The sequence below is a fragment of the Pongo abelii genome, chromosome 8, assembly GCF_028885655.2.
Source record: "Pongo abelii isolate AG06213 chromosome 8, NHGRI_mPonAbe1-v2.0_pri, whole genome shotgun sequence".
Lineage (NCBI taxonomy): Eukaryota > Metazoa > Chordata > Mammalia > Primates > Hominidae > Pongo > Pongo abelii.
Window position 1 is genome coordinate 848,365 of NC_071993.2, and position 24,053 is coordinate 872,417.

A 24,053-nucleotide genomic window follows, 5' to 3' on the forward strand; every position below is an offset into this window, starting at 1 on the left:
AGCCACCATGCCCAGCTTGACATGAGACATTAAAGTAACTCCCACACGTCCAGCCCACTGCCCTGAGGGAAGTCCCAGGCTGTGCCCAGGGAGTGGGAAGTCAGGTGGGAACCCAGTGTATGGCTGTGTGGAAGAGAAAAAGAGAATGCAGGAGATGGGGAGGCTGATTGCATAGGCCAGACAGCAGGAGGAGCTCCAGAGAACCACAGGGCCCAGGGCCCATCACGTTGTCAGCCAGGTTCTTTGCAAACCACGGATGTGATGAAACTACCCAAGGCTCGTGGAAGAACCACCTGAGAGGATCAGAAGTATAACAATATATGTCATTCACGTGCAGAGCCTGAAATGGTTAACCCTCCCCACCAGAAAATCTTCTGATTCCCGGAGCCCTGCCTTGGTGACAGGAAACAGGCCCCACACAGAACCATCTCACTCACACCTAACATCTTAAAAACAAGATATGAAAGGATCACACTGTTTCCAAGAAACTTGGCTGCATCCCAGAACATATATCAAATATTTAAAGAAATACAAAAATACTAAGCCCTGAATAAAGTAAAACTCAATCTAACCAAAAATTACCATGCATGCAAAGAAAGAAGCAGGAAGACATGACCCATGACAATGAGAAGTAGCAACCAACAGAAGCCAATCCAGAACTGACACACATGTTAAAATTAACTGAAAAGGATGTTAAAAATTATCATAACTGTATTCCATATGTTCACGAAGTCAGGTAAGGATATAAAAGTTACAAAAAAAAAGAAAAAAAGAAAAAACTTATAGAGATGAAAACTCCAATGTCTGATATTAAAAATACTTGATGAGATTAACAACAGGGTAAGCATTACAGCAGACTCGGGAACCTGAAGACACAGTAACAGAAGCTTCCCAAAATCAAATAGAAAAATGAGAAACACAACCAGCTCAGAGGATCAGTAAGCTGCGGACAACATCGAGCAGCTCAGCTCAAGTGTAACAGCAGACCCTGACATAGTCAGCCCCCAACACAGAGAAAATCTACACACGGGAATAGACAGCACCAGAAACCACCATGACACGGATAAACATGTATGCTGTTTTGCTTGTTATAATTTAAATCTCTTTTAAAAATAACTGACTTTTAAATAAAAATAAAAACAATATATTGTCAGTTTATAGCATAAGTAACTGCAAAAGGCATGATGACCAAAGCATCCGGGCCACGAGAGAAACGGTGGCAGACTGCCCTGATGCTGTGCTCTATGTGAAGCAGCACGCAGCCACCTCTAGGTAGACTGTTAGCCAGAGGAAGTGGAGCAAAACGCAAAGAAATCATTAAAACAGCGAAACGAAGAAGGCTACTCCAAAGGAAAACAGAAAAAGAGGGAAAGAGGAACGAAGAACAGATGGGACAAAAAGAAACAGAACACGTCTAGCACTCAATCTTGGTTTCTGATATCACTGTCCAATGACGGACCCGGCGCTCCTTGGAGAAATGGCTGATTCTAAGGCTGAAGCAAGGAGAAGCAAAACAAAACAAAACAAAACAAAACAAAATAACCACAAAATGCCCTACGTTGATGGGGCATGTCAAAGGGAGCCGACCAGAACTCCTGATGGCCAAAGCTAGAAGAACAATTTGAGCAACAAAATAAAGCAGTATTGGATTATAACCAAAAGTATAAAACAAACATTCTTGAATCCACACTGCTATAAAGAGTTGAATAAGTAAATAAATAAAGGAGAAGAGACAAATCTCTCATACATAAGAATTTTAAATAATTTACGAAGATTTGTGTCCTCATGGAGGGGGACCATAAATCCCCAATTCCTTACGTGTGGGCTGTATGCAGCAACTTCCTTCCAAACAGTACAACATGGAAATGGGGAGGGAAAGGGTAACTTCATAGTGAGAAACCCAGTAAACAGCCAGGTGATCAAGATCAACACCAACAGTGGTAAGTCACGTTGACAGTGTGCACCCTTGATATATGTGATAAAAGTGGTGTTTTACCTTCTCAAACCCATTAACACTATAGTATCATAACGACAAAAACATCAAATTCTAATAGAAGAGAATGTTGTTACAAAATACTTGACTAGTACTCTTCACAACGATTATATCAAAACTACCACAAACAAGGAAAGCCTGGGAAACTGTTACAGCCAAGAGGAGCCTAAGGAGACATAACAATGAAATATAATGTGGTTCTCAGCTGAGATCCCGCAACAGAAAAAGGACGTTAGGTTACGATGTATCACTACTGGTTCAGTGATTGGGACAAATGTACCATATTAATGTAAGATGTCAGTAATAGGAAAAACTGGGTGCCAGGTATATGGGAATTATGTGTGTTCAATCATCTCAATTTTTCTCTAAGTCTAAAACTATTCTAAAACGAATAGCAAGATGAGAGACCTAAACCTAACCAAAGCAATTACCACACTAAATGTTAACATTCTAACTAGAGGACAAAAAAGCAAAACCCAAATGTTATGTTATCTACAGCAAATGCACTTTATTAGATACACAAATAGGTTAAAGTAAAAAGGACATAAGATATACCATACTAAGGCTAGTCAACAGAAACCTGGAGTGATTACATTAATGTGAGACAAAGTAAATTGAGAGCAAAGACTAAAGATAAAGAGAGGGGCCAATGAATCAAGAGGCCACAAAAATCTTAACAAGTCTTCAAAATACGTGAAGCAAAAACTGATAAAACTAAAAGGATAAACAGACACATGCAAAAATTAACAGAACCTTTCTTTCAATAGTTGACAGAACAAGTAGGCAGAAATCAGAAAGAGTACAGTAATCTTGAACACTACCACTGAACCTGACCTCATTAACACTGACAAAATATTCCCCATAGCAACAGCAAAACACACATTCTTCTCAAGGACAAATGGAATATTTAACAAGACAGCCCATATTTGATGCCATACAATAAGACTTAATATATTTAAAGAAATTCAAGTCATACAAAGTATGTTCTTTGACCACAATGAAATTAAACTAGAAATTAATAAAAGCAAGATCCCTGGAAAACCCCCAAATATTTGTAAACTAAATCAAATATCTCTAAATTATCTATGAGTCAAAGAAAAAAGAATCAAAAAAGAAATAAAGTGTTTGGAAGTAACTGAAAATGAAAAAATGCATCTAAATTTGAGAGATTCTGCTTAAGCACTACTTATGGGGAAAATAGTAAAACTAAATGACTGTATCAGAAAATAAGAAAGGCCTCATATTAATGAGCTCTGCTTCCACCTTAGGACACAGAAGAAAGGGTAAATTAAACCCAAATAAATCGTAAGAGAGTATATTACAAACATCAGAAGAAAGAATGAAATAGGAAAGAGTAAAACAAATGAGAAAAATCGATAAAATGAAAACACTAACATTTTCTCTTTTTTTTGAGATGGAGTTTCGCTCTGTCCCCCATGCTGGAGTGCAACGGTGCGATCCTGGCTCAGTGCAACCTCCATTTCCTGGGTTCAAGCAGTTCTGCCTCAGCCTCCTGAGAAGCTGGGACCACAGGCACCCGCCACCACACCCGGCTAATTTTTGTATTTTTAGTAGAGATGGGGTTTCACTACGTTGGCCAGGCTGGTCTCGAACTCTTGACCTCAGATGATCTGCCTGCCTCGGCCTCTCAAAGTGCTGGGATTACAGGTGTGAACCACCGTGCCCAAAAGAAAACACTTTTTGATAAGGTCAATAAAACTAACAAACCTCTACCCAGATTGATTGGGGTTATAAAGAAGACACAAACTATCAATAACAGAGATGAGTGATGTAACATGACTACAGATTTCACAGGTGATAACAGAGTATTATGAACAACTCTGTGCTGTAAATCCCACAATTCAGATGAAACAGACCAAATCTTTGTAACTATATAAACCAAAGCTCCCTCAAGAAGAAATAAATGAGTAGCACTATGAAAAAATAAACTGTAGTTGCAAGCTTTCCCACAAATAAAACTCCTGCCCAGGTGGGACGCGGTGGCTCACGCTTGTAATCTCAGCATTTAGAGAGGCTGAGGTGAGCGGATCACTTCAGCTCAGGAGTTTGGAGACCAGCCTGAGCAACATGGTGAAACTCCGTCTCTACAGAAAATACAAAAATAAGCCAGGCGTGGTGGTGTGCTACTGTAGTCCAAGCTACTTGGGAGGCTAAGGCGGGAGAATCGCCTGAGACCAGGTTAGGACTGAGTGAGCCATGATGATGCTACTGCACTCAAGCCTGGGTGGCAGAGCAAGACTCTGTGAGTAACTAAGTAAGTTTAGTAAAGTAAGAAAGGAAACAAGAAAAAAGGAAAACTCCTGCCCACATGACTTGTTTCACTTCCTCATATGAGGGTGAAATAACACATAACCTCTTCCAAAAACTTAAATAGAAAGAAAAACACTGAAATGAAAACTAGAAACCAAGATCCCAGGTGTAAAAATTCTAAGCAAAGTTTTGGTAAATGGAATCCAATAGTATATCCAAAGTATACTGTATCATGATCTACAGAGGTTTAGACCACAAATGTTGGTATCACATTTGGAAAACAATTAATACAATTCATCCGAACACACTAAAAAACAACAAATATATGCCCATCCCCATAGATGACAAATTACAATATTCATTCCTCATAAACACCTCTCAGCAAACCAGGAAAAGAAGAGTGCCTCATCAACATATAAAGGGCACAGACCTAAAACCACCACTAATGTTATACTTCATGGTGAAATACTGAGTGCCTCTCGTAAGACCAGGGACAACCCAAACGTTTGTTCATTCTTTCCACTTCTGTTCACCTTTGTATTGGAGAGCCTATCTAGTACAACGGGGCAGGATAAAGAAATAAAAGGCATCAAGATTGGAAAGAAAGCAAAACAGTCTTCATTCTAAAATAATCCAATCATCTGTGTAGAAAATCCAATGTAATCTACAAAAAAGTGTCTAAAACTAATAAGTGAGCATAACAAAATTTCTGGGTTTGGACTGAATACATAAAAATTAATGTTTTGATATACTAGTAACAAACAACTGCAAATACAAATTTTAAAAATCACTTACAATAGCACCAAAAAATATAAAATACTTATAAACTGGATAAAAGATGTAAAAGACCAGTACACTGAAAACCAAAAAATACTTCTGAGAGAAATTAAAGATCTAAACAAGTAAGAGATAGATCTTGTTCATGGATATTGTTCAGATGTCAATGTTCTCCAACTGATCTATAGATTCAGTGAACCCCCCGCCAACAAAAATCTCAGCACTTTGTAGATATTAACAACGTCATTCTAATTTGCATGGAAATACACAGGAACTGGAATTTAAAAAGTAACTATGAAATATAAAGTTGGAAGGCTATCACTACCTAATATCAAGAATTATTAACAGTACAGGCATACCTCAGAGATATCATGGGTTCAGTTCCAGAGTGCTGCAATCAAGCAAATATTGCAATAAAGCAAGTCACACAAAATTCTGTTTTCCCAGTGAATATAAAAATTATGAGTACACTAAACTGTTGTATATTAAATGTGAGATAGCAGTATGTCCTTTAAAAAAAAAAAAAAACTACAATACCTTCATTTAAACATACTCTATTGCTGGCTGGGCATGCTGGCTCAGGCCTGCAATCCCAGCACTTTGGGAGGCCGAGGCAAGTGGAACACCTGGGGTCAGGAGTTCAAGACCAGCCTGGCTAACATGGCAAAACCCTGTCTCTAATAAAAATACAAAAATTAGCTGGGCATGGTGACACATGCCTGTAGTCCCAGCTACTTGGGAGGCTGAGGCACAAAAATCACTTGAACCCTGGAGGCAGAGGCTGCAATGAGCTGTGATCATGCCACTGCACTCCAGCCTAAGTGACGGAGTGAGATTATGTCTAGAAAAAAAAATCAATAAAAAGAATCTATTGTTGGAAAATGTTAACGATCATCTGAGCCTTCAGCAAATAATAATCTTTTTTGCTGGTCCTGCCTTGATGATGAGGGCTGACTGTTCAGGATGGTGGTTGCTGAAAACTCGGGTGGCTGTGGCAATTTCTTAAGACAACAGCGAAGTATATAACGTGGACGGACTCTTGCTTTCACCAAAGATTTCTCTGCAGCGTGTGATGCTGTTTGATATCATTTTGTCAACAGTGCGACTTCATTCAAAATTAGAGTCAATCCTCTCAAACCCTGCTGCTGCTTTATCAACTAGGTTTATGGAATATTCTAAATCCTTTGTTGTCATTTCAACAATATTCACAGCGTCTTCACCAGGAATAGATTCTAACTCAAGAAACCATTTTCTTTGCTCATCCATAAGAAGCAAGTTTTACGCATTCAAGTTGTACATGAGATTGCAGCAATTCAGTCATATTTTCAGGCTCTGCTTCTGATTCCAGTTCTCCTCCTATTTCCACTCCCTCTGCAGTGACTTTCTCCACTGAAGTCGTGAACCCTCAATGTCCTCCATGAGGGCTGGAATCAACGTCACTGAAGTCGTGAACCCTCAATGTCCTCCATGAGGGCTGGAATCAACGTCACTGAAGTCGTGAAGCCTCAATGTCCTCCATGAGGGCTGGAATCAACGTCTCTGGTTAAGGTTGACATTTTGACTTTCCCTCATGAATCACAAATGTTCTTAACAGCATCTAGAATGGTGACTCCTTTCCAGAATCCATCAGAGGAACCATGATCTATAGCAGCTAGAGCCTTATGGAATGTATTTTTTAAATAAGAAAATCTGAAAAACACAATGACTCCTTGATCCATGGGCTACAGAATGGATGTTGTGTTAGCAGCCATGAAATCAACATTCGTCTCCTTGTACACCTGTCAGAGCTCTTGGGTAACCAGGTACATTTTCAATGAGAAATTAAAATCTGAAAAATATCTTTTTTTTTTTTTCCTGAGCAGTAGGTCTAAACAGTAAGCTTAAAATATTCAGTAAACCATGATGTAAACAGATGTCCTGTCATCCAGGCTTTGTTGTTCCACTTAACACAGGGAGAGCAAATTTAGCATCATTCTTATGGGCCCTAGGATTTTCAGAATGGGAAATGAGCACTGGCTTCAAGTTAATGTCACCAGCTCCATTAGGCCCTAACAAGAGAGTTGGTTTCTAATGTTGAAACCAGGATTAACTTCTTCTCTTTAGCTATGAAAGTCCTAGATAACATCTCCTTCTAATATAAGGCTATTTTGTCTCGACTGAAAATCTGTCATTTACTGTAGCCATCTTCATCAATTATCTTACCCAGATCTTCTGGATAACTTGCTGTTTCACCTTGCATTTTTATGTTATGGAGACTGCTTCTTTTCTTTAACTTCATGAAATAACCTCTGTGAGCTTCAAACTTTTCTTCTGCAGCTTCCTCACCTCTCAGCCTTCACAGAACTTAAGAGAGTTAGGGTCTTGCTCTGGATTAGACTTTGGCTTAAGGGAATGTTGTGACTGGTTTTTCTATCCAGATCAAAGTTTCTCCATCTCAGCAAAAAGGCTGTTTTGCTTTCTTATCATTTCTGGGTTCACTGGAGGTGCACTTAATTTCCTTCAATAACTTTTCCTTTGCACTTACAGCTTGGTTAACTGTTTGGCTCCAGAGACCGAGTTTTCGGCCTATCTCAGGCCTTTGACATTCCTTGCTCACTAAGCTTAACCACTTCTAGTTTTTGATTAAAAGTGAGATAAGTAAAACTCTTCCTTTCACTGGAACCCTCAGAAGAGGGAATGTAGGGCTATTAATTGGCCTAATTTCAATACTGTCATGTCTCAGGGAAAGGCCCAAGCAAAGAGAGAGAGAGAGACAAGGGAAGAGCCAGTTAGTGGAGCAGTCAGAACACACACGTCATTTATATATTAAGTTTGCCACCTTAAATGGCATGGCTCCTGGCACCCCAAAACAATGGCAGTAGTACAAAACACCAAAGATCATCAATCACCATTAGCATTAATAATAATGAAAAGACTTAAAATATTGTGAGAATTATGAAAATGTGACACAGAGACATGAAATGAATACATGCTATTGGAAAAATGATGCCAATTACTTGCTTGATGCAGGGTTGCCACAAAACTTCAATTTATAAAGAAGGTGGTAGCTGCAAAGCACAATGAAGAGCAGCACAATCAAGCAAGCTCTGCCGACAATCCAAGCAGTGCACTACTGGAGTCAAAGCGGGCTAGCACATCAATGAACAGAAGAGACAGTCCAAAAATAAATCCAGACCTACGTGGACAAACGACTTCTGACAAAGGTGCAAAGGCAACACAGCAGAGAGAAGTCTTTCAACAAATAGTGCTGCAATAGCTGCAGATTCCTATGCACAAAATGAAAATAACTTTGATCCATATTTCATACCTTATACAAAAACTAACCTAAAATAGACCTAGAAATGTAAAATCTAAAGCAATTAAACTTATAGGAGGAATATAAACCAAAAGGAAGAGCCATAGAAGAAAAAAATGATAAACTTGATTATACAAGAAATTTTAAACTGCTTTTCAAAAATACTCCAGGAGAACAAAGTACATTGCGTATCTGTACTTACATCCAAAACATATAAATAACTATCAAAAGTAAATAATAAAACAACCCAATAAGAAAATGCACAAACAGGAACAACACCAAATAAAATATATGCATTACAAAAAAATGCTGCAACTTCAGGTTCTACATGTGAGAAGCCTGGAAGTTATCACTCTGGTCTGACAAGTAAAAAATCTAAAAAGAACAATTAACAACTCCTCTTAGATCTTAAGTAAGGTCACAAGGCAAACAACTGCTGCCAAATTGGAAAAACAGACAGATAAATAGAGAAGCGATCACAATATATGGAGCAGAAATCTTTGCAGGAACCAGGGCAAGGACAGAAAACACTGTCCTGGAACTGATGAACTGCTGGAGGCTCAGGGTGGCCAAGTCTGAGAGTTAAAAACTGCAGGGAGTCTCAGTCATTGGCGGGTGAGGGGTTCCTGCACTTTTGTGAGTTATACTTTCTGGAGCTCCATCAGGTCCTCATAGTGAATACTAGAGAAAAATCCCTTTGTGCTTCCGGCAGGGGTAGGAGAAAAGTAACCATTTTGAAAAATACCAGAGCACTCTGTTCTTAACAAGGTCTGCCCTCAGGAAAGACAGTTTAACCAGAGTCCAACTTGCTGGGGTTTAATCAGAGCAGAACATACCTAGAGGAAGGGAAATACCTAGCTCCTGCCTCCTCTAGTCATGCTGCCCCACCTAAGAGGGGAGGAAAAAAAAGAAGCTCCTGTGAGCTTCACAGTCCAGGGCCCGGGTTCACTACAGACTTGAGACTCCCAGGCCTCTTACGGAAGGCATCCCCTGCCCACACCTCACCCCACAGCACTGAAGGCATAGTCACCACAGTGCCTTCCACCCAGCACGTCACAGTTGGCTCTCAAGAAAGTTACAAGGCATACACAAAGGCCAAAAACACAATGTCAAGAGCAGAGCATTAGGACTAGGCAAGACAGAGAAGTTAGAATTATGAGAAAGGGAATTTAAAAGAACTAGGATAAGATGCTAAGGGCTCAAATGGATAAAGGAGACAGCAGGTAAGAACAGGTGGGCAATGCAAGCAGAGAGATGGAAATCCCAAGGGGGAAAAAAAAAAAGAAGTGTGAGACATGAAAACTACCGTAACGGAAATGTAGACTGCCTTTGATGGGCTATTAGGAGACTGGACATGGATGAGGATCTATCAAGAGAAACCTCTGCTGGGACTCAGAAAACAATACCCTAAAATGAAGGCCTCAGAAACAAAAGTTTTTTGGGTCTTGTTTTATGTCCTTGAGAGCTTGAACTGTGACCAAGTGGGAGCACTCTTTGGTCTCCACCATTGGGGGAGGTACAATTTTCGGATCAAGTCAGGTGGCCGGTCTGAAAACAGGAACCCAAGACTTTTTCTTCTGCATACGTCAAGTGCTCGGGAGTTTGTCTTAGTAAGAGGTCCCATGTGTAAGGGGCTTTTGTCATCTCAACTCCTGCTGCCTGGTTAGTCTGTGTCAACAAGAGTCTTTGCTGATTGAGCTCATTCCTGACAGTGAATGTTTTGTGGGAGATATCTTTGGAATTGTGTCTTCTATGTCCTCTCCAGGATCTATCCTGGACTGTATACACCACTGAAAATTCTAAATGTCAATGGCCAAAAGACGGATCCTTTAAATTAGAATTGTAAATTTAAAAAAGGATTTTAGAAATCTCATCCTAAACAACTGATAAAAACATCAAGAGCAAAAAGGGCGCTTGGCATCACTAACCATTAGGAAACGCAAGCCAATTTCTAGAAAGACCCAACAGTGCTATGGTTAGCCTTAAAAATTCTCTTTAAAATTAAAGCAAAAATCTGACCTGAAACAAAATTAAAAATTTTTTAAGCTTAAACTCCTACTTTGGATTCCCCTATTGGTTAACAGTGAGGGCTGCTCTATATTCTTGTAGGCCGACAGTTAAAATTCCAGGCTTTCCCTTCGGTGGCCTATTAGACACACAGCCCAATGCAACAGAAGAGAGGGCTGAGAAAGAAATCCTTGCATACATGGCCAATTGCTTTTTTTAACAGGCGTGCCACGACTGTTCTATAGAGAAAGGTCAGTCTTTTCAATAAATAGTGCAAGGACAACTGGATATCCACATGCAAAAACAAAGCGGGATCCATACTTTATACCATATACAAAAATTAACTCAAAATGATCAAAGATCTGAATGTAAGACTCGAAACGATAAAACTCAGATGAAAACACAGACAAAACCTTCATTATAATGAATTCAACAATGTTATCTTAGCTATGACACCAAAGGCATAGGCAGCCCAACAAAAAATAAACAAACTGAACATTATGAACATTTTAAATTTTGTACATCAAAAGACACTTTGAATAAAATAAAAAGGCAACCCATATAATGGAAGAAAATAATTGTGATTGATGTATCTGATCAGGGATTAATATACAGAATATATTGAGAACTCCTAAAGACATTAACAAAAACCTGATTCAAAAACAGGCAAAGGCCTTGAATAGACATTTATCCAAAGAAGACAAATGGCCAATAAGAACAAACCATTAGGGAAATGCGAGCCAAAACTACAAAGATATACCCACTAGAATGACTACTATCAAAAAAATCAGAAAATAGGCTGGGCGCAGTGGCTCACGCCTGTAATCACAGCACTTTGGCAGGCCGAGGTGGGCAAATCACCTGAGGTCAGGAGTTCGAACCCAGCCTGGACAACATGGTTGAACCCTGTCTCTACAAAAAATACAAAAGTTAGCTGGGTATGGTGGCTCACGCCTGTAATCCCAGCACTTTGGGAGGGAGATGGGTGGAGGTCAGGAGTTTGAGACCAGCCTGACCAACATGGTGAAACCCCGTCTCTACTAAAAATACAAAATTTAGCTGGGCGTGGTGGCTCACACCTGTAATCTAGGCTACTTGGGAGGCTGAGGCAGGAGAAATGCTTGAACCCAGGAGGTGGACATTGTAGTGAGCTGAGATTGCTCCAGTGCACTCCAGCCTGGGCAACAGAATGATTCCATTTCAAAAAAAAAAAAAAAAAATCAGAAAATAACAAGTATTGGCAAGGATTTAATAAAATTGGAACCCTTCCTTGTACACTGATGGTGGGAAGGTAAAATAGTACGGCCTGTATGGAAAACTGTATGGTGATTCCACCAAAAAAAGTTAAACATAAGAATTACCATATGATCCAGAAATTCTACTTCTGGAAGGCAGTTCGTCAGCTTTCAACAAAACTAAACATACTCTGACCTTATGATCCAGCAATCATACTCCTGGGTATTTACCCAAAGGAGTTAAAAACTTCCTTCCATACAAAAACCTGCACATGAATGCTAACAGCCTCTTTATTTGTAATTGCCAAAACCTGGAAACAACCAAGATGTCCTTCAGTAGGTGAATGAATAAGTGATTTGTAGTATGTCCAGACAATGCAATGTTATTCAGTACTAAAAAGAAATGAGTTATCAAGCCTTGAAGACATGGAGGAAGCTTAAATGTATGTTACTAAATGAAAGAAACCAATCTAAGAAGGCTACATCCTACAGGATTCCAACCCTATGACATTCTGGGAAAGGTAAAACTATGGAGACAATGAAAAAACCAATGGATGCGAGGGGTTGGGGGAGTGAGGGGTGAGTAGGCACAACACAGATGACTTTTAGGGCAGGGAAACTACTTTCTCTGATGATACAATGGAGGGCACACGTCATTATACATTTCTCCAAACCCACAGAACATACAACACCAAGAGTGAGCCCTCATGTAAACTGTAGACTCCAGGTAATAATGATGTGCCAATATCGGATCATCAATTGTAACAAAGGCACCCTCTGGTGAGGGAGTGTGGATAGTGGAGGAGGCCATGCATGTGTGGGGGTGAGGGGAGGGGAGTATATGGGAGATCTCTATACCTTCCACTAAAACTCGCTGTGAACCTGAAAGTGCTCTAAAAAATAGTCTTTTTTTAAAAAGGATGTTTGATAGCATTAGTCCTTAGGGACACATAAATTAAAGCCACAGTAAGATTCTACTGTCTCCCTTTTACAACAGCTAAAATTAAAGACTGACCCTGAGGTCATAAGGGTCATAAGGATGTGGTGCTTTAATCCACCACTGGTTGAGAATAGAAAATGGTACCACCACTTTGGAAAACTGCCTTACCATTTCTTAAAAGGATAAACATGCCTACCAGATGATCCAGCTACTCCATTCCTAGGTATTTTACCCAAGAGAAATGAAAACATATATGAAATCTTGCTGACAAACGTTCACTTTTATGAACACTTTTTTTATTGGCAAAGCCACATTTTGAAAACAATCCCAAAATCCATGAATAGGGGAATGGAAAAACAAACTGTGATATATCCATATCATGAATACTTCTCAGCAATAAAAATAAATGATTAATTCATGTTACAACATGAATCAATCTCAAAAATAGTAACCTAAGTCAGACAAAAACAGTACACACTGTCAAATTCTATCACATGTCTGTTGTCCAGCAACTTGTGGGGCGGGCTGATGCAGGAGGATCTCTTGAGCCCAGGAGTTCCATTTTTTTTTTTTTTTTAAAGAGAAAAAAATCTACGAAATGCAAACTGACATATAGTGATGGAAAACAGACCACTGGGCCGGGCACGGGGGCTCACGCCTGTACTCCCAGCACTTTGGGAGGCCGAGGTGGGTGGGTCAAGAGGTCGGGAGATCAAGACCATCCTGGCTAACACGGTGAAACCCCGTCTCTACTAAAAATACAAAAAATTAGCCAGGCGTGGTGGTGGGCGCCTGTAGTCCCAGCTACTGGGGAGGCTGACGCAGGAGAATGGCGTGAACCCGGGAGGCGGAGGTTGCAGTGGGCCGAGATCGCGCCCCTGCACTCCAGCCTGGGTGACACAGCGAGACTCCATCTCAAAAAAAAAAGACCCCTAGATCGCGCCCCTGCACTCCAGCCGGGGCGACACAGCGAGACTCCGTCTCAAAAAAAAGACCCCTAGATCGCGCCCCTGCACTCCAGCCTGGGAGACACAGCGAGACTCCGTCTCAAAAAAAAGACCCCTAGATCGCGCCCCTGCACTCCAGCCTGGGGGACACAGCGAGACTCCGTCTCAAAAAAAAGACCCCCTAGATCGCGCCCCTGCACTCCAGCCTGGGGGACACAGCGACACTCCGTCTCAAAAAAAAGACCCCTAGATCGCGCCCCTGCACTCCAGCCTGGGAGACACAGCGAGACTCCGTCTCAAAAAAAAAGACCCCTAGATCGCGCCCCTGCACTCCAGCCGGGGCGACACAGCGAGACTCCGTCTCAAAAAAAAGACCCCTAGATCGCGCCCCTGCACTCCAGCCTGGGAGACACAGCGAGACTCCGTCTCAAAAAAAAGACCCCTAGATCGCGCCCCTGCACTCCAGCCTGGGAGACACAGCGAGACTCCGTCTCAAAAAAAAGACCCCTAGATCGCGCCCCTGCACTCCAGCCTGGGGGACACAGCGAGACTCCGTCTCAAAAAAAAGACCCCTAGATCGCGCCCCTGCACTCCAGCCTGGGGGACACAGCGACACTCCGTCTCAAAAAAAAGACCCCTAGATCGCGCCCCTGCACTCCAGCCTGGGGGACACAGCGAGACTCCGTCTCAAAAAAAAGACCCCTAGATCGCGCCCCTGCACTCCAGCCTGGGGGACACAGCGACACTCCGTCTCAAAAAAAAGACCCCTAGATCGCGCCCCTGCACTCCAGCCTGGGGGACACAGCGAGACTCCGTCTCAAAAAAAAGACCCCTAGATCGCGCCCCTGCACTCCAGCCTGGGAGACACAGCGACACTCCGTCTCAAAAAAAAGACCCCTAGATCGCGCCCCTGCACTCCAGCCTGGGGGACACAGCGACACTCCGTCTCAAAAAAAAGACCCCTAGATCGCGCCCCTGCACTCCAGCCTGGGAGACACAGCGAGACTCCGTCTCAAAAAAAAGACCCCTAGATCGCGCCCCTGCACTCCAGCCTGGGGGACACAGCGAGACTCCGTCTCAAAAAAAAGACCCCTAGATCGCGCCCCTGCACTCCAGCCTGGGGGACACAGCGAGACTCCGTCTCAAAAAAAAGACCCCTAGATCGCGCCCCTGCACTCCAGCCTGGGAGACACAGCGACACTCCGTCTCAAAAAAAAGACCCCTAGATCGCGCCCCTGCACTCCAGCCTGGGGGACACAGCGACACTCCGTCTCAAAAAAAAGACCCCTAGATCGCGCCCCTGCACTCCAGCCTGGGAGACACAGCGAGACTCCGTCTCAAAAAAAAGACCCCTAGATCGCGCCCCTGCACTCCAGCCTGGGGGACACAGCGAGACTCCGTCTCAAAAAAAAGACCCCTAGATCGCGCCCCTGCACTCCAGCCTAGGGGACACAGCGAGACTCCGTCTCAAAAAAAAGACCCCTAGATCGCGCCCCTGCACTCCAGCCTGGGAGACACAGCGACACTCCGTTTCAAAAAAAAGACCCCTAGATCGCGCCCCTGCACTCCAGCCTGGGAGACACAGCGAGACTCCGTCTCAAAAAAAAGACCCCTAGATCGCGCCCCTGCACTCCAGCCTGGGGGACACAGCGAGACTCCGTCTCAAAAAAAAGACCCCTAGATCGCGCCCCTGCACTCCAGCCTGGGGGACACAGCGAGACTCCGTCTCAAAAAAAAGACCCCTGGTTCCGCGGAGAAAGCAGAGGGCACAGGAAGCTCTTTCTGGTGTTTGGGATGTTCGTGATCTTGATTGTGACGAGGATTTTACAGATACAGAACAACTTATCAAACTGGGTGCACAAAGCAAAGACGAATGAAAGAGGTGACAAATCAATAATGTGTTATTTCCTCAATTGTCCTTAAGCTATGGAAAATCTGGGGTATACCTGAAGTATATGATGTTTATTGTACATCAGCTATGCCTCACTAATGCTTTATAGGAGTGAGGGAGGGAGTAGGGGGAGGGAGATGAAGGAGGAAGACAGAGCAGAAGGTATTCTTTTTCTTCTTTTGAAAATAGTTTTAAATACCCCTTTTAAAAAGAATCACCTTTTGAAATTAAACTTTCCAGAATATACTTTAACATGTTGTTATTTCACTTTTGATAATGTTCCCTATCTTCTATCTTCAGACAGATTTTAACATGTTATTTCACTTTTGGTAACGTTATCTATCTCCCATCTTCAGGCCGATTTTCACAAGTTATTTCACTGTTGATAACATTACCCATCTTCCATCCTCAAGACAGATCTTCACATCTGTCTACCTCCTATCTATCTTCCATCTTCTGTATAAATTCTGACCCCAGTTCAAGATTAGGTCATTTCAATTTAGTCTGAAACTTAAATTGTTTATTTTGAACCCTTTTACTTCCCGCCATTAGGATTCTCACTCCCTCAATGTATAATGCCTTTTTATCTTTTGTAAAAATCTGTTTTAATGATGAGCATTCCTTTCCTTTGCCATCTTAAATTCAATGGACTCTAACATGACTCCAATTTATCCCAATGTTCTGCCATTCCCAAGTCACTAACCAGTTACCAGTGAATTAACAAGGGGGATGTAATCAAATTACATTGCTGAATACTGGCACTTCCTCAGATTTAGAAAACTGCTCATGTAGACGGGAAATTCACTTTATGCAAATTCAAGATGGCAAATTTATATTTACAAGAAACAAACATGGCTTAATTTTTGTACCTTTATAAATACTTGATTCATTTTACCAATTATTATTTAAAGCAATAAGCTCCACTGAAGTTAAACAAAAAAAAAACAACCGTCACAGAACATCTACACATTTTCCCTCTGAAGTGACAGTTTCTGACTGTGACAGTCTTAAGCCAATGAAGTCACTCTGTATGGCTGTGCCTTACAGCATCGAGGTCTGGCCTCTCCAGCCCTGCCCAGTGCATTCCCTGGACACTGGGATGATGAAAAGTCCATGCAAGTGGGGTGGGAGAGGGGACAGGGACTGGTTAAGAACAACTGTGGTAATAAAAATGAAAACATGGGAGGCCGAGGCGGGCAGATCACGAGGTCAGGAGATCGAGACCATCCCGGCTAACATGGTGAAACCCCATCTTTACTAAAAATACAAAAAATTAGCCGGGCGTGGTGGCGGACGCCTGTAGTCCCAGCTACTCAGGAGGCTGAGGCAGGAGAACGGCGTGAACTCAGGAGGTGGAGCCTGCAGTGAGCCGATATCGCGCCACTGCACTCCAGGCTGGGTGACAGAGTGAGACTCCGTCTCAAAAAAAAAAATGAAAACATGAAAAAATTCCTGCATTTCCAGTAACGTGTGTGTGGTACACTCCATAACTGGGCCTGAACATCCCCTTTCCCACCTACTCTCTTCCTTTCCATTTTTTAGCCACTACTACATACTGAGGTACTTACAACCCTACATGAGAACAAGAGATTCTATCCAGATGGTCTTACGTTTGCTTTCCTCCAAGCCATTCTTTCACACTCCTGCAAAATTTACCTTCCCCAAACAACTTATTTTCTTCATGTCACTCATTTCCTCATCAACAGGAAAGAAGTTCAAATGCGAATGGCTTCTAAGACTTGCAAATGGGGCCTCAATTGCCCCTACCTACAATACCACAGCATTCCCTCTCTATCCCCCTCCCTTTACCCAAACTGTCTCACTCTCAAATCCAACATTAACGTTCCACCTCTGCACCTTTACTGCCACTTCGCACTACTAAATAGGTTTCTTTTTTTTTTTTTGAGACAGAGTCTCGCTCTGTCGCCCAGGCTGGAGTACAGTGGCGCGATCTCGGCTCACTGCAAGCTCCGCCTCCAGGCTCACGCCATTCTCCTGCCTCAGCCTCCCGAATAGCTGGGACTACAGGCGCCCACCACCACACCCAGCTGATTTTTTTGTATTTTTTTTAGTAGAGACGGGGTTTTACCATGTTAGCCAGGATGGTATCGATCTCCTGACCTCATGATCTGCCCGCCTCAGCCTCCCGAAGTGCTGGGATTACAGGCATGAGCCACTGCACCCGGCCCAGGCTTCATCTTTTGAGACCTTACATTCTCCATGGCACCCTACCTAACCAGGGCCTCTCATCTTCTCTGCATCCACATAAGAGTGAGTTTAAAGTAGAATTAAAAGGAGGCAAAGAAAGACACATTGTTTAGAGAATGTTAATACGCTAAATAAAAAAAATAAATAAAGCAGCCCATATTCCCTGGGAAAATGCACCCATAAGATATGTTTACCTGTCTCGCTATTTTCAGGCAGAGAGTCGTATTCTGAGGGACCCAGAGCGAGAGTGTTCATGTCTGCTGGGTCCGACTCCTGCAGGTCTGGCAATGCGGCATTCTCATGGCCCTGGTCACCATCACCATTGGCATCTGATCCTACAATTAGGAGTTTACCCCAAAAATGCAGGGTTAGAAGCATAACTTTCTCTTAAAACAAAGCTTACACTTGCAGTGACTCAACTTCTTTGGACTGTAAAAGACCTCTGGGCTCTCAAGCACTGCCACATACCATGACACAGTTATGAATGAGCAACATCTTAAAGACAGATTAAAATGGCAACAAAAGCACAGGCCTGAAAGCAGGGGCTGCACACCACGGCCATGCTCAACTTACTCTGCGGGCCACGGTCTGCGTGGTGGCCAGCCACCTCCTCCCACGCAGCACTCACACCGTCAGCAGCACTGCTTGCTTCCAGATGTAACACAGGAGCCCCCCACACTTCTGCATTAGGGTTCAGCTCTGAAACCTTAGTTGCTGGTACCTAGGAAGAAATATGAGATAGACATTTGTATCCAAATGTCAACCAAATACAATTTTACTCATTAATGCAGAGTTAAGAGACATCTGATATAGGCTCCAAAGGCTCAGCCTATGTATTTATAAACACCTTTGGAATGAAATCAGTTTCAAAATTAAAAAAAAAAAAAAGCACTCAGGATTCCATTAAATTCCCCCCAAGTTTTAAGTTCCTCCTCCCAAGACCAAGGCTTGCAGAGATGGGGAAGGACAGGCCTGCCACCAAAAGATTCAGTGTTCCACAAACTATACCTGAGGAATAGCTGGTAACTTCCTAGACTCCTAATAAAATCACAATTCAGGGTTTTACAAACTTGAATACAACGTAGATGAATAAAATTCTAATTAGAAAGCTTAAACAAGTCAGCAGTGCGCAGTGGCTCACGCCTGTAATCCCAGCACTTTGGGAGGCCAAGGCGGGCGGATCACCTGAGGCCAGAAGTTCATGACCAGCCTGGCCAACATGGAGAAACCCTGTCTCTACTAAAAATACAAAATTAGCCAGGCATGGTGGCGTGCGCCTGTAATCCCAGCTACTTGAGAGGCTAAGGCAGGAGAATGACTTGAACCCAGGAGGCGGGGGTTGCAGTAAGCTGAGATCGCACCATTGCACCCAACCTGGGTGACAGAGCAGAACTCCATCTCTAAAACAAAAAAAGGAAAGAAAGCTTCAAAAAGTCACATAAACAAAAGGTGTAGAAGATGAAAATTGCTCCTAAGAATGAAGGTGTTCTAACAGGTCTGTCAGGGATACTGTAGGATAAGAAAGCTCAGGCATCCTTTGAGGAAGAAGATAAAATATGTCATACTTTTCACAGAACTACCTGTTCCCATTCCCAATAGAGCTTCAGTATCACCTTGAAAGAGAATCCACAGGTGACCATGAAGCTGCTAGTCCAGTGTTCTGGACAACGGGCTCTCAGATCACTGAGGCTGAGGCCAAAGCTGCCGTGGACAGCTGTGGAACATGGGCTAAACCTCACCTGGAAGACAGCACAACAACATGATGCCTGGCACGTACCAAGTTCATCGGCCATCATGACAGTCACGCATGCTCTGTTAGTCCGACAGGGCAGTCCTCTACTCAAAACCCTCCTGCATCAGCTTGGCTCATTTGGAGTAAAAGACGAAGTTCCCACTGCAGCCACAGTGCCCTCCTGTGCTCACCGCTCCCTGGCCTTGTCCATTTCCAGGCACACTGACCTCCTTGCTGTCTCTGGGCACACTGCCACTTTTGCTCTTCCCGTCCGTCTGTCCAGAACATCCTGCCCAGAGACTGGGGACTGGTGGTCCTTCCTGACACAGCGTATAAACCCACAACAGTCCCCCACCATGTGGATACTCCTTACTCCCCTGATTCTTCTGATACAAGCCTTTCTTATGCTTACATAAGCACTCCCCAAAGCCTAAAGAAAAGTCAAATGTCCAAACACAATCCTTCAACAAACTTACACATGATTTGCCTTTTCAAATGTACCACCCACCTTCACACCACAGTGCAGGAAGCCAAAGCTTCTGGAGGAAGGGACAGGTCCCTGGTCCCCAGTGCCCCTTGGACCCAGGCTGCAAGCTGGGAGCAGTTACACTGCACTACCCCAGCATGCAGCATAGACACACCAGTTTCTGTGGCCCAGAACACAGGAGAAGGGCTGGGAAGTACCACCATGAGCCGTCAAAAAAACAAAGGGTGCATTAACAATTTTTAAAAGACAGAATAAATCCACATTGACTCAGGTGATGGGGCTGGTAGTAAAAAACATAAAACTATTTCTGAAACTGAGAGAAGGCAGCTGATGTGGTTTGTTCATTCCTGCTCCTCCAGTCACTGGACCACCAATGAGCATCATGCCCATAAAACCAGATGTTTAAATGAGTACCTATCTGGAATTCTTTTTACTTTTTTTTTTTTTAAGTACTGGTGATAGGGCAAATAATTGGGTTCCTTCAAGAATATTATAATCAAGAAACACCACTTCTTCAACTTTCCCTCTGGCATTGCATCTAAACTTCATTTTTGGCCTCTGCTTCTGCACAGTGTTACTTGCTCTCTTCTCTCTCATCCACCCATCTGTCCAACAAGTGCCTCTGACATGTTCACCAGCATGCTTGTGCCAGGCACGGCGCTGAGCTGGCAGGTGTGATGGTGAAGGAAGCAGACAGGAGCTCATGGAGCTACATGAGGGGGCAGGAGACAGCCACAGGTCACCCACAACACTGCCTCTGGCAGCATTTACGCCGTTCCACCTGATCTGTTGTCTTCATAAATTCATTTCTCTATTCTCTTTCCTACTCTAATACTTCCATACATCGCCTTTCCTAATTAGACCCAGTCTCTTTTCACCACCACCACACAATCCAGTTTTCCGGCCTCGGTTCCATTCCATCCACTTAGCTGGCTCCCTTCAGCTCACGCACATACTACACGTGCTTTAAATTCCCAACACTAACTAACAGTAACGTTCTCTATTATTAGTACCTTTCGCAGTGGACTGTCCTATAGTACCAAAATACATTTTGTAGTTTATTAATACAGACCAACAGCACTTTGAAAGCAGTGACAGCATGGCTGTTGGGGCTCCCGTGGCCCTCGCGTTCCTCCCGTTCCAGGGTGGCAGTCACCATGGGCATTTTGCTCACCGCAGTACTGCTGATGGCTAGCACAGCCCTGAATTCAGTAGGGAGGTGCTCAAGATATATGACGAATGCATCAATGTTTACTAAATAACATAAATTTATATTTTCCACTATTTGACAACTTCTGCAAGGTTGTATGCCACAAATGACTAGGACTCTACCCTTAACCAATGACTACCTCTTAGTGAAGAAGTCCAAATCAAGTGTATGCAGTTAGGAAATGTTCAATCAATACTGTGACTGAAGAGATGTGACCAGGAATGAAAGAATGAAGATGTCTTTTAAGGCTTGATGACATTCGAGGATCTACCACGTGCTGAGCACATTCTATGCACTTCCTTGTACTGAATCAGAACAAGTCTTGGAGGTCGTTATTCACTGGACTCATTTCACAAATGAAAAAACCAAGGCAGAGAAAGGTTGAGTAACTTCCCCATAAAAACGATGGTAATTAGAAAGTTAGATTCTAAGCAATTGCGTTCAGCAAAATTCAACATTCATCAAGAGTTCATTAACTTATAATTTACGAGAAATAGTTTGTATTAAACAAAGATCTGAATCTCCTACTATTTCTATAAAGTATGGTTATTCTCTTGCAGTAATATGGAACTCTAAATGGTTACCAAGAACTCCAGCGTCGGCCAGGTGTGGTGGCTCATGCCTGTAATCCCAGCATGTTGGGAGGCCAAGATGGGCAGATCACTTGTGGTCAGGAGTTCAAGGCCAGCCTGGCCAACATGGTGAAACCCTGTCTCTACTAAAAATACAAAAGTTAGCTGGGTGTGGTGGCACACACCTGTAATCCCAGCTACTTGGGAGGCTGAGGCAGGAGAATCATTTGAACTCAGGAGCCGGAGGTTGCAGTGAGCTGAGATGGTACCACTGCACTCCAGCCTGGGTGACAGAGCAAGACTCCATCCTTAAAAAAAAAAAAAACAAAAAAAACTCCAGTGTCGTCTGCTTGACTATAAGTCTTATTTTTCCATTAAAAATGTATGGCTAAGCAATGGTTATTAAAACCACAGGCAAGCTGACCTTAACAGCCTCATTCCAAAGTGAACATGCCTGAGTTCTGATGCTTTAAATAAACCCTTCTACCCCACCCCAACCTGTGCGAAACAATATGCTCCATTTTGAAAAATAACGTATCAATTAGTAAGTTTGTATAACTACCGATACGAGACAGAACAGTCTCTCCGACAAGTTCCTGAGTAGGAACTAGAGTGACTAATGCTGGAGAAGGGGGACTGGCCGGTGAGGTACAGAAAGCAGGTGAGAGATAGGGGAAAGAAACATTCCATGCAAGCACCAACCACTCCTACAGATGCACTAAAAAGCTTAGTAATTCAGGGCAATTTGCTGACTCCAGAACCATACAAGGCTCTACCTCCAGTTCTTTATTTGTGAAATGGAGTAATAGCTGCTATATTAAGATTTGCTTAAAAAAAAAAAAGACACCTGTAACAGCACTTTGAAAATTGAAGCTCTGAAAGGCAAGGCACCATCGTTTAAACATGGTAATGCCTCATATTAGAATACTGTTTGGGAATACCTCATAATGGAAAAGCTAATTTAAAACTGGAAGCACACCTCTCACTTAGGCATCATTTATGCTCTTTGTTGACGTCTGAGGCAGTGACACTGGTAACTGAAAATTACGTCACTTCTGTAAAAGATTAACTGCAGATTATCTTAAAGATGCAGTTTTATACTGTTTTGCCTCCACAACTATTTAAGGAGCAAAACTAATGAATTTGAACATAACTCTCTCCAGAAAAACTCCCAATGTGGGCACGGAAATAAAAGAGGTTGATGGATCATTCCTTACGCTACATAAGGGGATTTCTACTTGTTTATTTCCATATAGTAAGTGTTGACATTTGAGCCATCTCTACCTCCTTAATATCAATACTTTTCCTTGCTTCACTGCCCACAAAAATCATGAATAAACCACTGGTTGAATAATGAGATCTTGCTACTCTGAGTATGTGCTTTCAATCACACCGCTTCGATAAATGTCTGTTTTCTGAGCAAAACTAATTTCCTGTTGTTGAATGATGTTGACATTTATTACAGAATTTCTGGAAAGATGCTCAAATTAGCTGCCCATAGAATCATTTGCTAAGCTTCTTCCAAACCAGAGGGACAGCCTTAACTCGGGGTTCTGAAAAAGAAAGAGCTCCGCAGTAATTCTAACTGCAAGACAGAACCAAGATTTCATAGCCAGCTAAAAGCAGCAAATTCTACCTGCCTCAGACACACACAAAGATCTCAGGAAGAACAGATTTTCAGGTAAGTTTGTCTTCTGCAGTGTGACTTATACCTTCAATGGGCTCACATGCTTATCGAATCAACTACACTGCCCACAAGATAAGATGCCCTCAAAGGGCTCTGACCGCACTGCAGCCAGGAAGACAGAGAGCTGGCAAAATTCACAGACAGAAAAAAGTCAACACAGAGCTCAGGGCATGCTTTAGTGCTAACAAGAGTTTGCACACAAACTCTGGCTTAAGTACACCAAACAAGAATTCATATTCTCCAATTTGAAAATCATTAATGTTATAGTAATTCACAGCCATATATAAGCATTCAAACAACTACCCACTGTTTAGAGTAAATCTTTATTAAGTTAAAAACAATTAAAATGGGCCAGCCCGGTGGCTCATGCCTGCAATGCCAGCACTTTGGGAGGCTGAGGCAGGTGGATCTCCTGAGGTCAGGAGTTCAAAACCGGCCTGGCCAACATAGCGAAATCCCATCTCTAAAAATACAAAAATCAGCCAGGCATAGTGGCACATGCCTGTAATCCCAATTACTCAGGAGGCTGAGTCACGAGAATTACTTGAACCCGGCAATCACTTGAACTTCGGAGGTGGAGGTTGCAGTGAGCCGAGATCGCGCCACTCTAACCTGGGTGACAAAGCAAGACTCTGTCTCAAAAAATAAATAAAAATAATAATCATAATAAATTAAAATGTATAGCCCAGCATACTGCAGCACAATAGAAAACATACTTACGAACTGTCCATCTCTATCATGCCATCCCCAAACAACACCGTCCTCTGACACCAGTAGCTGAGGAGTGTTTTCTGAAAACAA

General features: G+C 42.7%; 1 protein-coding gene across 4 annotated transcripts in view; it reads right to left on the bottom strand.

The window, feature by feature from the left end:
• The window catches only part of LARP4B (La ribonucleoprotein 4B), a 124,505-nt gene that overhangs the window by 38,054 nt on the left and 62,398 nt on the right, over positions 1-24,053 (bottom strand). For all 4 annotated transcript variants that reach the window (XM_063727457.1, XM_024253587.3, XM_054523130.2 and 1 more), the window contains exons 4-5: positions 18,138-18,285; positions 17,759-17,899 (exon numbers count right to left, since the gene is read on the bottom strand). In XM_063727457.1, the coding sequence (XP_063583527.1) occupies positions 17,759-17,899; positions 18,138-18,285 (289 nt within the window). The remainder of the gene's footprint in view (positions 1-17,758; positions 17,900-18,137; positions 18,286-24,053) is intronic.